Raw genomic sequence first — 14,981 nt, 5'->3', positions numbered from 1 at the left:
TCCCTTGGTTTGTCCTTGTACATATATCACTGTTGTTTAAATACCTATCACGTTTGGCACAGAGTTCAACTAAATTGTTCGTTTTTGAAGTAAAATAGAGTATAAGGAAATGTATATTTTGATTCTTACCTGGAAAACTTTGGGTGCGCTGACAAGAGATGCCAGAGCTGATGACAGAGTAGCAGAAAAGATGCCAGCTGTGATGAGGGGACCAAAGCCAGACACCATACTCATCACCTTAAAAAAAAAAAAAAAAAAAAAAAAGGAAAAAAGAATAATCAGACTTGCATTTGGATACATTTTTGATCAGAGATCCATTTAAGTACTCTACGTACAGCTTTTCATGGTCCTAAATTGAATATACTACAAACCAGCTGTGAAGTAGGGGAGTAGTGTTATTCCTGTTTCAGTGAAAAGCAACTGAGGCACAGCTGAATTTTTATAAAAACCTGCAGCTGTCTGCTGAGGTAAATGATAATCTGTGAGATTTCCTTACCTCCTGTACTGACTGGCTGCTATAAGTCACAGTCTCTGCTTGATGGGTAAATAGTCAGTGGTAGTAAAAAGGGAAAGTGGAAACAGCAGGAAAGAGCCCCAAAGTGCTAAATGTGGTCAGAGGGTCTGAGGTTTTTTTGTTGTGTTGTTTTGTTTTAATTATTATTAAATATGGCTCAAAAAGGAAGAGAAGAATACATGACTGTGCTGGTACAACAGCCACACCGCAAACTGTGATGCTGGGCACCATCAGGCCTCCCTCAGCCCTTCCAGAGGGGCCTTTCCTGGCTTTTACCACTATTAAAATAAAAGGGCTGCTAAGTTCAGAGGCACCAGAGAAGGAAGAAAAAGATGAAGTGGATGGATGTGATTGCCAGATGCTTTTCGGTGTGTAGGAAGTACTCCAGGAAAGAGAGCAGTTAATTCTGGAGATTTGTCAGATGAAGACATAATTTTTTCTGACTTCACTCTGGCAAGGATAAACGTGAGAAATGAAGCTCTGCATGGCTTGAGTGAGGTCACTGTTTTTAAGGGTTCCCCTGAGCCTGCGCAGCTGAACTGAGGTGGGAATGAGGAAGGAAGGAAAACAGTCTGCGAAGGAATGAAAAGTAGTTTGCAACAGGAACAGCATATCCCTTTAAAGGTGGTTACCCAGCCCTGTCATTTAGCAGAACCAGCTGGGAAAAAAAAAAAGCAAATGTCTTTAAAAGTTCGAAATGTCTAGTTGAAAAGCATGTGCAGGTAGGTGGTGAGCTCCTCTTGTGGCTGTGAAGCTGAGGGGCTGAACATCTGGGAGCCATGGTTGTGGTGCTGCAGAAGAACTGCTTTTCTTTGATCCTTTGCCTAAGCTCTATTTTGAAGAATAAAAATGGCAGACAGTATCTCTGGCCTAGGAGAAAGATTGCATTACTTCCCACTTGACTATTTTTGGATACTTTTTTTTTTTATAAGAAATCAGAACTCTGGCTTTTGTACTGTGGCACAAGCCTATAACAGCGGCCACAGCACCCCTGAGGTAAAAATCACATTCATGTGTAAAGAGCAGTGAGATGAGCTGCTCATCTGACAGGAGTTCCTGAGGTCTTTGTTAAGTCTAGGCTTTGAGTTTGAAGGTGTTGGAGTATATGCTGTTGCATGGTACTTCTTGAAAGGGGAGATGAAGACCTTAGCAGAGTGCTGGGAAGGCTAGTGATGGCAGTGTGAAGGTAATAAGGAATGCAGGGATGTTTTGCTTTGATTATTCCTACGGTTTTAGACTTTTTTTTAGATGAAAGTGGATGTCCTGTTGCAGTCAGTTGTCAGTAAAATAATATTTTTGCATGTTTGTACTTATGTATTCATGCTTTGCTTATGATTATACATATTATTTCATTAAAACCTGAAAATTATTCATCAGCCCATAATCACATGGCTGATTTCTGCATCTGGAAAAATCGTAGCCTAGGTTGCAGGCAGATGATCCATTGCAGCTCATTCCAGATACAACTGTATCATTGATGTTCCCAGTAGCATCTCGGACAACACAGGAGGCTGTGGAAACAACAACATATTATTATTTTCCTTCCTTGTGGTGCCACAATGTTCTTGCTGTACGTTGACTCAGTGTGCATATATTTTGTACAATCACTGCCTCAGTGTCATGCCAAAGAGTAATGTTTTCATGTCAGGCAGAGATTACTTCCCTGCACTTGGGCTAAGTTTCTTATGTTATCTGTAAGCAACTATTTACTTCTGTTACTCTTAAAATAGTCAAATAGTTGACTAATGAAGACTAGCATTTTTCTGAAAGTAGAGAACCAGACACTGGAGATCAATAATAAGTTAACTGAGAAGTAGATTGTCAGTCTGTGACAAATTTTACAAGTGTCAGTATTCAAAGGTAACGTGTCAATGCGGGTCCTAGGTCCAGACATACTTTTTTTTTTTTGGTTTAACAAGGACACACAGTTGCTTTAGAGACCCAGATCCTCATCTGTTTAAATTGTCGCAGCCCTCCGAAGATCAGTACGGTAAGAAAAACTTTGAACAGGAGAAATTGCCTATAGTCCTTGTGTTTAATGATAATGTTTATGCTGTTTTTTCTTGTTTGCTGCCAGAATGGGAAGAAACACATGGAGTTAATGTAGAAAGCTGATCTCTACATCTTTAACAGCCAAAGTGTAAGTTTATATGGTATTTTCAAACATGTCAAAAATGTTATTGAGACTCCAAAGTAACCGTTATCTATTTAGCAAATCAGTATATAAATAAGTAAATATTACACTGAATAGTAGACAGCTCTGAAGTTGAAATACAGCTATTGCTTGTGAGAACAGAACACTGTATTAACACAAATTTATAACAAAACGAAGAATGACTGCTTCGACTGTAATTGCAGGTGAAATGTAGATCCAAATCATGTGATATCTGAGCTGAAATTTGACTCGAGTATTCTGTCTTTTGCATAAAGTACAAGGATTGCTAAAGTCAGGAAGACTCAAGATTCATCTCCCAGGAAAGTGAGTACCCTGCAGGACTTTCATACAATGCTGGGATATTTGGTCATGAGGAGGAGTGTCATTTACAACACTCGTCATTACTGTACTGTTCAAACTAGAAGAAAAAAATATATTTCTTCATCAGAAATTTAATATACCCTTGTAATGAGAACTTAATTGCATGTTTCTCCAACACAGTACCTGGTCTCCTTTTTACACTTGCGTCCATTTTTGTTACCTCACATTCCAATATTGTAGAGCAGTTAGTAAAATAGAACATCTTCTTGAAGAGAGGCAATTGATGTCTTTGATACACGACATATAAAATAAGCGTGTTGCCATGACACTGATGAGTGCTTACTAAGACTAATGAGAGTAAATAGAAGCCATATGAAACTTCAACGTGAACGAGAAACAAAAGATGAGCAGATTGATTTGAAGTTCTTGAATCTTTACTACACTCATGAATACTATAGGCTAGTAGTCTTTGTCACTGAATCAAATGCAAAAATAATTGTGTAAGTTCTATGAAAATCATTTTTCTATTCTTGTGTAAACTCAAACAAGGCAAATGTCATCCAGCTGCCAAACAGGGACTTTTGTTTCTGCTGATTATTTCTTTTTATTCACTGTTTTTACATTCAATAAAATCAAAGCAACTGTTTCTACATAAAAAATTCACAGGATGAAAAAATGTTGAGTTTAATCAGTCATCTGCATACTAGGCTTTCAGACTTTCATATCTGTATAAATTGAGACATGAAACAGAGGCTCTATACTTACCTGCACATATTGCAACGCCTATGTAAGCAACTGTTGTTATCAGAATGGCCAGCATTGTTCCTTTGGGTATTGCACCTTGTGGATCCTTAAAATAAAGCAGTGACCAAAAAACACTGTGAGTTCACGTGCTGCACTTTGATTGCATTTGCGTACCAGTGAGTCCTACCACACTGCAACATGAAGATACTTTTAGAAGGTACAATTTTATCACTTACAGCTGCACCAACATCTCCTGTCCCAGCACATCGATAGCCATGAAACAGTCTGTGGTGCCATGCTCTTATCCCTGTCCATAGAGAAACATATTCTGCAGGAGCAGAGCTAATGCTTACAGCAGCAGGAGAGTCCTAAACTCTGCATTTCTGGGTGCTGAAAATTCCCCTTACATTGCTGCAATGGCCTTTATTTGAATGTCTTAATGATAAAATGGATAAATAGTTCCTGAACTAAATATCTAGTTGCTTGAATCAGTAGAGTGGGTCCAGATGATTGTTGGATGGTCACATCCAGGCCATGAGGCTATTCCGTTCAACATGACATCTTTCTCTAGCAGTAGGTAATAGATGTACAGGCAGCCACTTAAAGACCTGAATACAGTTCATGTTCTCACTAACCCTTCTGTGTCTTTGTAATCGGATCAGGCTTTTGGTGTAAGCAATTGTTTAAGCAAGTGTAACGCACTTCTGCATTAATGCAGTTTATGAGGTTGTCATCATGCTTGTGCAGATGACAAGATTGGACCGTTTTTGGTTAATCGGTAAGATAGCTGCATATAGTCACTCTGAACAGAATACAGTACTTTTGTGATCAGCAACTAGTAATTGTTAGTACTTCTATCTTGACAACAAACTACTCACTATTTTGATGTTTAAATTAGATGTCTTAATAAGGCTGGGTTATAATGTTTATAGACTGTCTCACAATAATATCAGCTTCATTCATGCAACTGTAAGTAAAAAAATCCAATGATCTGCGTTATACATTGTAAATTTAAAGTGGATTTCAATACCAACCAACCTTATAATTTACTGTGTGTTTGTTTCTGGTAGGAAGCACTCTGTGAATTGTCTTGTTAAGTTCCTTTGGTGATTTTTTTTTTTTTGTCATAGGTGCCTGGAATACATTTAAGCCACAAATTTTTATACTTTTACAACAACTATGCTAATTGCATGGAAAAATATGTATATAAATTCGGTGACTTGCGTGAAACACGGATGAATGACTTAACTGCATAAATAATTAATATATATTTTTTTAATGAGGTAAGGGCTTATTGAACTAAAAAGTAACTTTCATTTCAGCCATAAGTCATTTCAGCTCCATAAGACCTTTTGCCCTGAGATCGTGGTAACTTTAATTTATACAGTTTTGGTGTGCATCTCTTAGGTCACTGTTTCTGTAGAGTTTTATGCTGCAGTCTTAATCACTGTAATCTTAAGTCTTAGGGTTAAAGCTTCTTGCTGCTTTGCAACTTTTAAATTGTATTAATAATTAAACACATTTAATATGCCGTTAGCATTTTGAGGCCTGCTCCAAAACCCTCTGAAGTCACTAGGAAGATGAGCTCTTTCCATAAGCAGACTTTGGAGTAGCCTACTACTTAAGTGTGTAGTGGCTACAGAAGCATGTACACAGGTGTTTGTAACAAATTCTAAAGAAAGTTTAGTTTGTCAATCTTACACTTTAAATACTCAGCTTGTCTTTTGGATTTCTGTGGAGGCTGGTTAATTTAATTAGATCTGTCTAATGCATCTAAACGTGCTCAGTGGGGAATCTGCAGCCTGGAGGAGCTGGTCATAGACTTTTACTTATTGCCAGACTGAAACAGCTGCAGGGAGCCAACAGGAGAACTGGTTCTCTTGGTCTGTTCAGGCTCTTTCAAATAGCTTATGAAAGAAGTGCTGCTGCTTTGGGAGCTTGCCATAGATAGAGAGTACCACATATGGCAAAAGAATTATTTTTGCTTGATAAAAGGATGGAGATTGTGTGAGGCTGATTCAGTCCCAGTGGACAGAAGTACAATGATTTTTTTTTAATTAAAAATAGAATCTCATAAATGTTATTAGTGGCTCAGTTTCTATGTATTTCTCTCTGTGCTTGGCTTCAAAAGCAGTCTTCTGAAAACAAAGGAGATAAGGCATAGAGTCAGTGTAAGGAAGGGAAACAAAACCGGCTGTCAGGGTTGGTAGGATCCTGGTGAACTTGTGACTGCTTTGCCAATGCAGAACTAGCAGACCTTTGGTCAAATCCTTAAGGTGCTAAAGACAGTGAGTCTATATGATAAAATCAAATAACATCATTTGACATGCTGGGGCAATCTAGGTGTAAGCCAGTTCTTTTTGGTGACTTTTTAGCATTTTATTTGTGATATTTTTGCTGTTTGTTTGTTTGAAGTATGAGATTCCAAAGCTTGAGTTATAGATACCCTGCTGCCTACCCTGTTGCATTTTTGATTTTCTTGTAATGCTGCAAAGTATTGCATTGCTGTATATTTGCTAGAGATATTTTACAAAATGCTTTGCTGAGCTCTGAATTAGTTAATCTTTGTGTTTAGCTTTAAACACTCTTCGCATTAAACACACTGTGAGGACTTGTGAAAACTAGAGGGCACTCAAAACTAAATTCTTGTCTCTAAGTTACCAGTTAGAGTTTAGATGCTGGAGATAGCATCTTGTGCAACTGCTGTACTGCAAAAGGAGTGAGGACTTCACAGAACAGCCCCAGCAAGATATTTAGGCACCCTTGGACCTCCTTTTCCTTTCTCCTCAGACACCTTTCTTTTGCCTCAGCTGCAAACCTGTATCTTTTCCTTTGAGCAGCCATAGTGACAAGGGATTGGGACATATTTGCTTTCATTAAATGCTCTGTTTACTCTGCCCTTGCTATGACCCCGAACAGAAAAAGCTGGTCTCCACGGATTCTTGTGAGTACAAACATGAGCTTTACAGGTATGTTTTTTGGGATGATGTTATAGGAAATTTTGCAAAAGAGCACCAGGAGATACACACATAGTTTCTCTATGTAATGTTCTGTAAATAGGCCATTATGGCTACATTACTGCGGGTTATTGAAATATGCCTTTAAATGATATAGCAACCCAAATCCGATTGCAGTAATTTGTGTAAATACCCATAATGTATTATGATAGAAAATATGAAATGGTATTTTTAGATAATGAAGCAGGTACTTAAAAGCGAGAGTTTTGCTTCCTAAAATCAGACATGATTTAAAACTGAATACAGTGCTGATTCATAATCAATTTTCTTGTTCTTTTTTTCAGCCTACAGCTAGTATTATGAAGTTAATAAAATACGTACTTTCAAATCTCCTGAGATATTGGCTCCTGCGAGAATGCCAGTGGCAGCTGGGAAAAAAATGGCAAACACCGAGAAAAATCCTTCTCCACCTCTGAAATCTGGTCCAAAGTTTTCTGCAAATATTGATGCTGCAAATATAGGTGAAAATGAAACAGGCTAACAGGATTTGATTCCAGAGTTACTTAATGAAGAAGGTGAATCATCAAGTCTTTCACATCTGGACGTCTGGGTTTGAATCTGTCTCATATTACAAGCGAAGTGAATTTGATTTCCTCAGTCTGGTCCCCAGTAGGATGTGCTTGTCTGCATCTCAAAGCCACAGAGCCATACTGAAGTGACAAGAATGTCACTACAGCACTTGCGCTTAGCTCTGTTTAAAGGTTCGTCTGTGCTCTGCTGATACACAAATGACTCAAACTGTAGCTAACTATGCTGTCAGATTCAGCAGCAGAGAGACATACTCAAAATTAAAGATAAAAGAAAAAGGCTTGGTTGCAAGCTTATTTAAATTTGAGCCAAAGATCCTTATCCTGTGACCTTTTTCAGTGGAATCCTCAACTCAGTAAGAAGCCACAAAGAATGCAAAGTTGCTTTTCTGTGATAGATGAACAGTACTTGCCTTGGTAATTAAAAAAGCCTCTTGCCTTCTTTTCGTTGTTTGTAGGAATGACTGTTCCAATAAAGAAGTTTGCAATGGCAATAAGGAGAACAACTAGAAGAATAACTTGAGCCTGTTAATAGAAATAAAAAGATCTGAACTTAGAACTTTACAAGTAGTTCTAAGTTTCCATCACAGCAGAATATGAAAATAAGTGTCCAATTATGGACCTGATTTCTACACTCTGAAGTATTTCCAATTTTAACTTTTTTTTTTAGGGTGAAGGAATAACAGATATCATCAGAGATTAAGGAATGGCTAGCAAATAGAGCTCTCCTGCTGATCAGAGCTTGAGAGATTACAGTGATAAAACCATATATTGTTTTAACTACTGTTTATTCTGTCAAACTGCATCAAAAATAAGGGCAAAAGGAGCACTTACCCAAGGCTCTAAATGATGCCATGAATTATAAAAATCAATATAATCAAGCTGTCTGTGAAACATGAACTTCCTTTTCCCTCTTAAATGAACGTTCAAGGAAGAGCACAGAGTAATAGTGCTTTCAATGAATGTAATGATTAAACTGTTATTGCTTTTAGAAAGGCTAAGCATAAACTGAAGCTGAGTGCTTTTGAAAATCCCACCTGTTGTATAGCATCCCTCATGCACAAACCCTGTACAGTACGGTAATATACTGCTTGCTTGTATGTTCTTTTAAAACTTTACCTTTGCTTCCCATTCCATGCCAGCAACAGAGATGCCAAGAAGACATACAACAGTTATGGTACCTATGATTCTGATGTCATTGGACTCATCTACCATTATTGTATCACTCTCCTGGAAAGAGTAAAAAATGTTGTTATGACCAGTCTTTCTTGGCCCAGCTGGTGGGATCAGGTAACAAGGTGAAATAGAAAGGAATGAGTTGTCATAGTTCAATCGGTTTCAACATTTTAGGAGACCAAATGTTTGTATTTCATGGTCCAGCTGGCTCTTCATAGCTGGGATTATTTGGCTGTTTAATTAGGTGTCTACCCCCTTTTCTGATGCTTGAGGCTCTTGTTGAGAAATGTATGACATATTCATAAAGTAGAAATAATGGAAAAGCACTACATGGCATGGTTAGAAAGACCAGCGTCTTTCCTGCTAAAGTTGTCCCTTAAGCCACAGCTGAAAAGTGTCACCATTAAAACAAATATGTATATATAAAAGGTCCCAATTTAACAATATATATGAAACATTTACATTTACCTTAAGAAGCTCTACAACTGTTTCAGCAAATCCAACTACATACATAGCAACTGCCACAGCATTTGCAAAAGCAAAGATAAGTCCTATAGATCCACCAAACTCTGGACCTAGACTTCTTGAGATAAGATAGTATGCACCACCTGCAGACAGAAATTACTGTTATTTCAGCACAACTAAATACTCAGATTTTGCTCATTTTTTCTCACATAAATCACAGGAATCTCTACTTTAAGCCTAACAAACATAATAAAGATTTGCCTATATTAATAGATTAACTGAAAACCAAGGAATGTGCTTTGTACTGGTTCTGACTTCTGACTCTTCTGAATGCCTTTCTACTGCAAGAATCCTTTTAGTACATACCAGTATGCAAAAGTGAACCTTCAAACAATTTTTCATGATCCATAATGCAGTAACACAGAGCAGAGAAAACCTCACCTCTAGGCAGGTTCTGCTTTACTTGGATCCATGAAGCATGAAAAATCATGTACTGTGACACATTTTTAAAGATCCCAGAGAGTGATGTAATGAGCCATTAATCTTTTTTTGGGCATATCACCATAAATGGAGCTTGTTACTTTGTCAGTTAATTATTTCATCCCATCTCACTTAATATTTATTGTCAGGAAATGTCGAAGATTATATATGTTTTAATTTAATGTTTGTTCTATTAAGAGAGATCACCCCAAATATATTTATTTATTCTTATTTTGCTTATAACACAGTTATCTCAATTCCCGCTTTTTTCTAGTTCAAGTCTGCAGATTTTTGTACTTTTCATGAGATGTTATTCACTTACCTCCTCTTACTACTCCATTAGTGCAAATGGCAGACATGGAGATACCTGTTAATGTTGTTACTACTACACTCAGAGCAATAACTATGATTCCAAGACCTGAAAGATTTGAAAAAGAAAGCATATACAAGTGTATTCAAATACCTGTTCTGCTTAAATGATGTAGTGAGAACTTGCCGTGTTCCTCAGAGGCAGATCAGTTACAACTTCTAAAGGGTCTGAAATGTACTAAAACTTTGTATCTTAAAATACCTGACGTGCACTTTACTTTTCCAGTGAAAATATTTGCTCATCTTTGAAGAAGTAGCTGAAATGTAAGGAGTATTATAAAGAATTATACAAGAAAGTATTAAATTGAAGATACCACTGATCTGCATCAGTCTTCAAAATAAGAGGAAGAGTGCTTCGTGCTCAGTTTGTCAAAGGATGTCCAACCTGGAAGGCTCTGAATATTAAAGACCTGCTGAAAGGTAAGAATGGAAGAATTCCATGAAAATTCAGATGCCATTTCTCACTCAGCATTAGGCAGGAACATCTGAAATGTACTTCACAGACTGAACTGAAATCTGGAATTTATGAAAAGTGACAATTCAAACATGCTATAGATGGTGATTAGAGTTGGCTAGAGTTGTTACCTTCTAGTTCCTGCTGATGTACTATTTGTTTTATCGTCCCGCTGGTTTTGGGTCATATGAAAATAAAACATAAAGATCTTTCAGGGCTTGAAAGCATTAGTAACCCTAAAGATTTTACCTCCACGGACAAACCCATTAGTTGCTATTGCAGAAGTTGACAACCCAGTAATTGAGGTTACCATCGTTGCGAGAAGAATTATGATTACTCCAAGACCTGTCAGTAATAAGAAGATAAAATATTTTACTTATGTTCCGCTATTCCTACAAATTATTCTCTCTTTAAATGGAATATACAGGCCAGAATCAGAGCAATAAACTGAAAGATGGTTTGTTGACTACTTGGAATGTTTCCAAGGAGTCCATGTCACAGTAGTAAACTATTCCCATCAGTCTTCAACCGATGATGCTTTTTGATAGGAGTACTCTAGCCAAAAGCTCTCTTATGATTGTCAGAGATTTTCTTCATTAGCTGAATGAAACGAGCAGGCATTTCTTGGCGTAGATACTTATATCAGCCTTTTATATACATCCCGGCTGTTCAAGAGAAGAGATTAACCAGAGCTCTTTTAAGAATTCTTCTGTCTTTCATCAGTTAGTTAAATGCTGAGTTGGATAGTGACTGTGTAGTTTCACATTGCACCATGACAAAGAATCTATCAAGCAGAGAAACAAGATCTGAATGCGATCCTTCTATATCCTTACTTGCCAGGCTGTCAAGTGCAATGCTTCCCCACTTTCTCCTAATCTCCTTTCCCTGCAAAAAGTAGTTTTATTTTAACACAAAATCAACATTTAAAAATGGAAATGTTATTTTTTAGATGCTGTGTACTTTGGCAAGTAACCTGTGATGGGTATTTTAGCATCCTTTTTTAGCTGATATAAAAAAAAAACCACACCATAAAATTAAATGTAAACAAACATCTGAAGATCAGTATTAGTGATAGGTGAACTCAGTTTCAGTAGGACTGATTTTTGAGTATGTTCCCAATCGTGGGCTCTAAAGTCAAGTTCCTGTTAACTTTGTGAAACTGTGCAAGAAACTGTGTAAGTAAAAGGCACCTAATATGATTCAGAATCATAGAAATATTGGCTGGAAGTGATTTCTGAAGGTGTGTATCTTAGCCTCCCGGTCAGAGCTGAGCTATCACCAGAACAACATTAAATCTGTGATGGCTTTGGCTAGTTGGGTCTTGAAAATCTCCATTGACAAAGATCTCTCAGCCTCCTTGGGTTACATGTTTGAGTGGTAGACTACCCTCCCAGTGAAAAAGTTTCTTTGTGTCCTGTTGGGATCTCCTGAGCTACAATTGCGGCCATTGCTTATATTTTCTGGTATTATGAATAAAAGTTTGGCCCTGTAGTTCAAGAACACTTCCTTGTTTCAAGTCAGGTGATGAAATACAACATTTTATCTCAGTTTTATTGCTTCTATTCCCATTTCTGTCTTTGAGAGAAAAAAACAAAACAACAGCAACATAGTTTGGTACAAAACATCGAATCAGTTCTTAGTTGTATCTGAATTTGCTAGGGCTTATGCAGTAGCTGTCTCGTTTCTGTAAGGTACAGAGGCCTTCAGTGTGGAACTGAAGATTATACATTGCCTGTAACAATATTTATTGACCAAGGCTCCTCCAAATTGAAACTTGTATTCTACAACTGACATCCAACTAGAACTACAAACATACTGATTTATCTGCTGTATTTTTACCCCCTGGCTTCCAGATCAGAGCCCTGACTTCAGTTCATACTGGAGGGCTATAGACATCCAGCCTCTGAGTGAATGTTCTTTGCTGCTTAAATTAGAACCATGTTATCACAATCCTTTAAGAGCAACATAATGCAAGAGATATAAATGATATATAACGTAGCATAGGATATTTAAAGTGATTTGAGCCTATAATAAATAATGTTTATCCTATTGATTTCTGAACTCTTTCTATAACAAGTCATGCACTTATTTTGTACATGGTCTGCATAAAACAAAAATAAAAATACAAATGGCCATTCTTTTTGGTTAGCTACCATTACATGCTGCATAGAAGGACCTTGTTGAACTCTAAATTTTGTGCCCAAGAAGTGGCTGAATATGGCTTTTAATCAGCTGTTAATTCTTAACTTGAACGTCAGACACATTATTCTTAAACCTGTGTTAAAATTATTTGTCAAGTACACATGTATCCTGAGGAGTATTTTTCTGGAATTTTCTATTAGATTTCACAAGTCATATTGTAAATATGTATATGCTAAGTAGGGTCAGATATTTTGCTAATTTGATGAGTAATATCTGCTAGGGGAGGCCTTAATGTTATTTAGAAACAACAACAACAAAAAAACATTTAAGAAGAAAAGCGCATAAAGTAAATCAAGTAATCCAACCAAAACATGATTGTAATATAACCTAGTGTAACATAACTGTAATATATGGGGCCAAATTTTCAGTTAACATAAACTTGGTGTTTTTCCCTGCCATTGTTTAACCACTCCCTGTATAGGTACAAATACTGACTTTGGAGAGTCCCCAGATGTTAGGTGGAAATGCCAGACTGGTTTTGGACCTCGAACCTTGTCAAAACCAGCCTGTCCTTTCTATCCTGGTTGTTGATAAACACTGGACCTTGTTTTTTTATCCTCTCAGAGATTTTGCCCAAGACAGCAGGATTTGGAAATAGTGTCTTTTTTCTCTCTTTGGCCCTCTAATGATGGGAATATAAATGGTGTGCAAATGGTGGTTTAACTCATTTAATTTCCACATTAGTAGCAGTACCAAGTGAAATCCCCAAGCTTTCGTGATGATGAGCTTCCATCACTGTTCTCTTAAGGCAACTTGACTAGAGACTTAAACTCATTGCTTACAAGACATTCAGAAAATACATTGAGAAATTATTCAAATGGAATTTGATGTCTCATTTTCAGAAGAAAGGCTAACCTCCTTACATAAGACATGAAACTTTAAAAAGCAATAGCAAAGCAATAAAGCCTAAGAAAGGAGGGTCTACTTATCAATGAATTAAAATGGTAAAATTAAATGTGAAAGCAGAAAGGTTGTTACTGATCTTGGTGCAAATTAATGCTAAAATCCGATTAAAGTTTAGATTGAAACCTAGGCATATGGCTGCTAAGAAAGTTGTCTAAAATGAATTACACTTGCCTATGGCTATTCTCACACCTCAAAACAAAGTAATACGTCTTGATGATCTCAATAAGTTACTAAACTGCCCTTAAAAACTAATTTTGCATGAAACCCTAGAGCAAAGTCTTGGCAATATTAAGATGCAGAATTTTCATGGCAAGGCATATACTTATGAGTGCCCTGGGCTGTACGCTCTTATTTGGTATGCATCATAAAGTCAGCAAGCACCCCTTTGTCAGGCACAGCGCTAGAGCCATGCGTGGAGCACTGCAAAAGTATGTAAAGTTCTTCCGCTTAGTTCTGGAACATTTATTGTTTGGTGGTGGGTTTTCTTTGTTTTGATTTTTTTTCTGTAAGTTTGTGGCTGATTTTTTTTCTTAATGAGCATTTCATTTGTATCTGTTTTTTTAAAGCTCAGTCTTGCTGAAGAAAAAACTTCTGTGAAGTTACTGTATTTTGCTGGAAATTAGACTTCAGCCATGCAAAATTTTGGAGATATTTCTATTCAGCGTTTCATTTCAGCCATTAACAAGGCTGTGAATTATATTGATATTCAGTCTGAATTTGGGCACTGAGTTTTATCCATGATGAGGAGAGTGGAGGCCCAGAGGTCAGAGTTTGGACTCCAGCTCATGTCTACTTAGTATTTCTGTTCCGTGAGAATACAAAGTGAAATATTTGCCATCAACCTTTTGAACTGGTGCTTTTCGTGATGTCTGTGTGCTAGTTAAAGATTAGGGACCCATTTTACTTATGAACATGTAACACAGTGACACTGCTGTTGCAGTTCACATTTCTGTTTCTCTACAGCAGCAGCGAAAAAAACGAAGTTGTACCACGCAACAGCTACTGATATGTTGCACCTTCCTGAGGTGCTTCTAGTTGCTAGAGGTCCATGCAGTGTGAGCCTTGGTTTCACTGAACGCTTAACAACATGCTGCCTGGAGCCAGTGGGGCCCAGCATCCCAGGGATTTGGGAATTGGATTAATTAAAATACACAGCGAAGAGGCAAAAATACAATACACTATGAAGTGTGCTTACTTATATGAAAGCTGTAGCAGAGTTTTAATAACTTAGTGTTTCATCATACTCTAGTATGTAGTGCTTTGCTATAGTTAAAATCGTGATGAGATGAGACCTCCTTCCAGTTCTGTTTTCATCTTTGCAGAGAAGTGTGAAGAAGTGTTGTTTTTAATATGCAGATGACAAGGTTTGGAATTCACAGATAAGCAAAGTGCGAACTCTTAAAGGTTAACTCTCTACACACTTATTAGAAATTGGCCCAAGTCACAAAGTTTACATCTGTTACAGGATCTAAATACAAATTTTACCATAGCTCAGAAATATTCAAATGTGACGATCATATGCACAGTTAACAGATCTGTGCCTCTAAGCAGTAATTTGGCTGGAAGTCTGGAAAATTCCAATAGTTTGGAGGATTAACATATTTTACCTTGGCAAGCATTTGAAAACATTATTTAGTGCAACATGCAAATG

General features: G+C 37.2%; 1 protein-coding gene and 1 long non-coding RNA gene across 2 annotated transcripts in view; one reads left to right on the top strand and one right to left on the bottom strand.

The window, feature by feature from the left end:
* LOC106033647 (uncharacterized) overlaps positions 1–14,981 on the top strand; it is a 54,422-nt gene that overhangs the window by 30,208 nt on the left and 9,233 nt on the right. The window contains exons 6-8 of the long non-coding RNA XR_010834242.1: positions 2,592–2,654; positions 2,873–2,993; positions 4,865–10,188. This is a non-coding gene — a long non-coding RNA (uncharacterized lncRNA). The remainder of the gene's footprint in view (positions 1–2,591; positions 2,655–2,872; positions 2,994–4,864; positions 10,189–14,981) is intronic.
* Positions 1–14,981, bottom strand: part of SLC12A1 (solute carrier family 12 member 1) — a 46,685-nt gene that overhangs the window by 25,112 nt on the left and 6,592 nt on the right. Inside the window, exons 4-12 of the mRNA XM_013177283.3 lie at positions 10,472–10,567; positions 9,722–9,817; positions 8,923–9,062; positions 8,398–8,508; positions 7,692–7,803; positions 7,073–7,200; positions 3,756–3,840; positions 1,874–2,025; positions 130–237 (exon numbers count right to left, since the gene is read on the bottom strand). Of these exons, the coding sequence (XP_013032737.2) occupies positions 130–237; positions 1,874–2,025; positions 3,756–3,840; positions 7,073–7,200; positions 7,692–7,803; positions 8,398–8,508; positions 8,923–9,062; positions 9,722–9,817; positions 10,472–10,567 (1,028 nt within the window). The remainder of the gene's footprint in view (positions 1–129; positions 238–1,873; positions 2,026–3,755; positions 3,841–7,072; positions 7,201–7,691; positions 7,804–8,397; positions 8,509–8,922; positions 9,063–9,721; positions 9,818–10,471; positions 10,568–14,981) is intronic.

The sequence above is a fragment of the Anser cygnoides genome, chromosome 11 (genome assembly GCF_040182565.1).
Source record: "Anser cygnoides isolate HZ-2024a breed goose chromosome 11, Taihu_goose_T2T_genome, whole genome shotgun sequence".
NCBI classification, from domain to species: Eukaryota; Metazoa; Chordata; class Aves; order Anseriformes; family Anatidae; genus Anser; species Anser cygnoides.
This window is presented reverse-complemented; position numbering and strand designations above follow the sequence as displayed.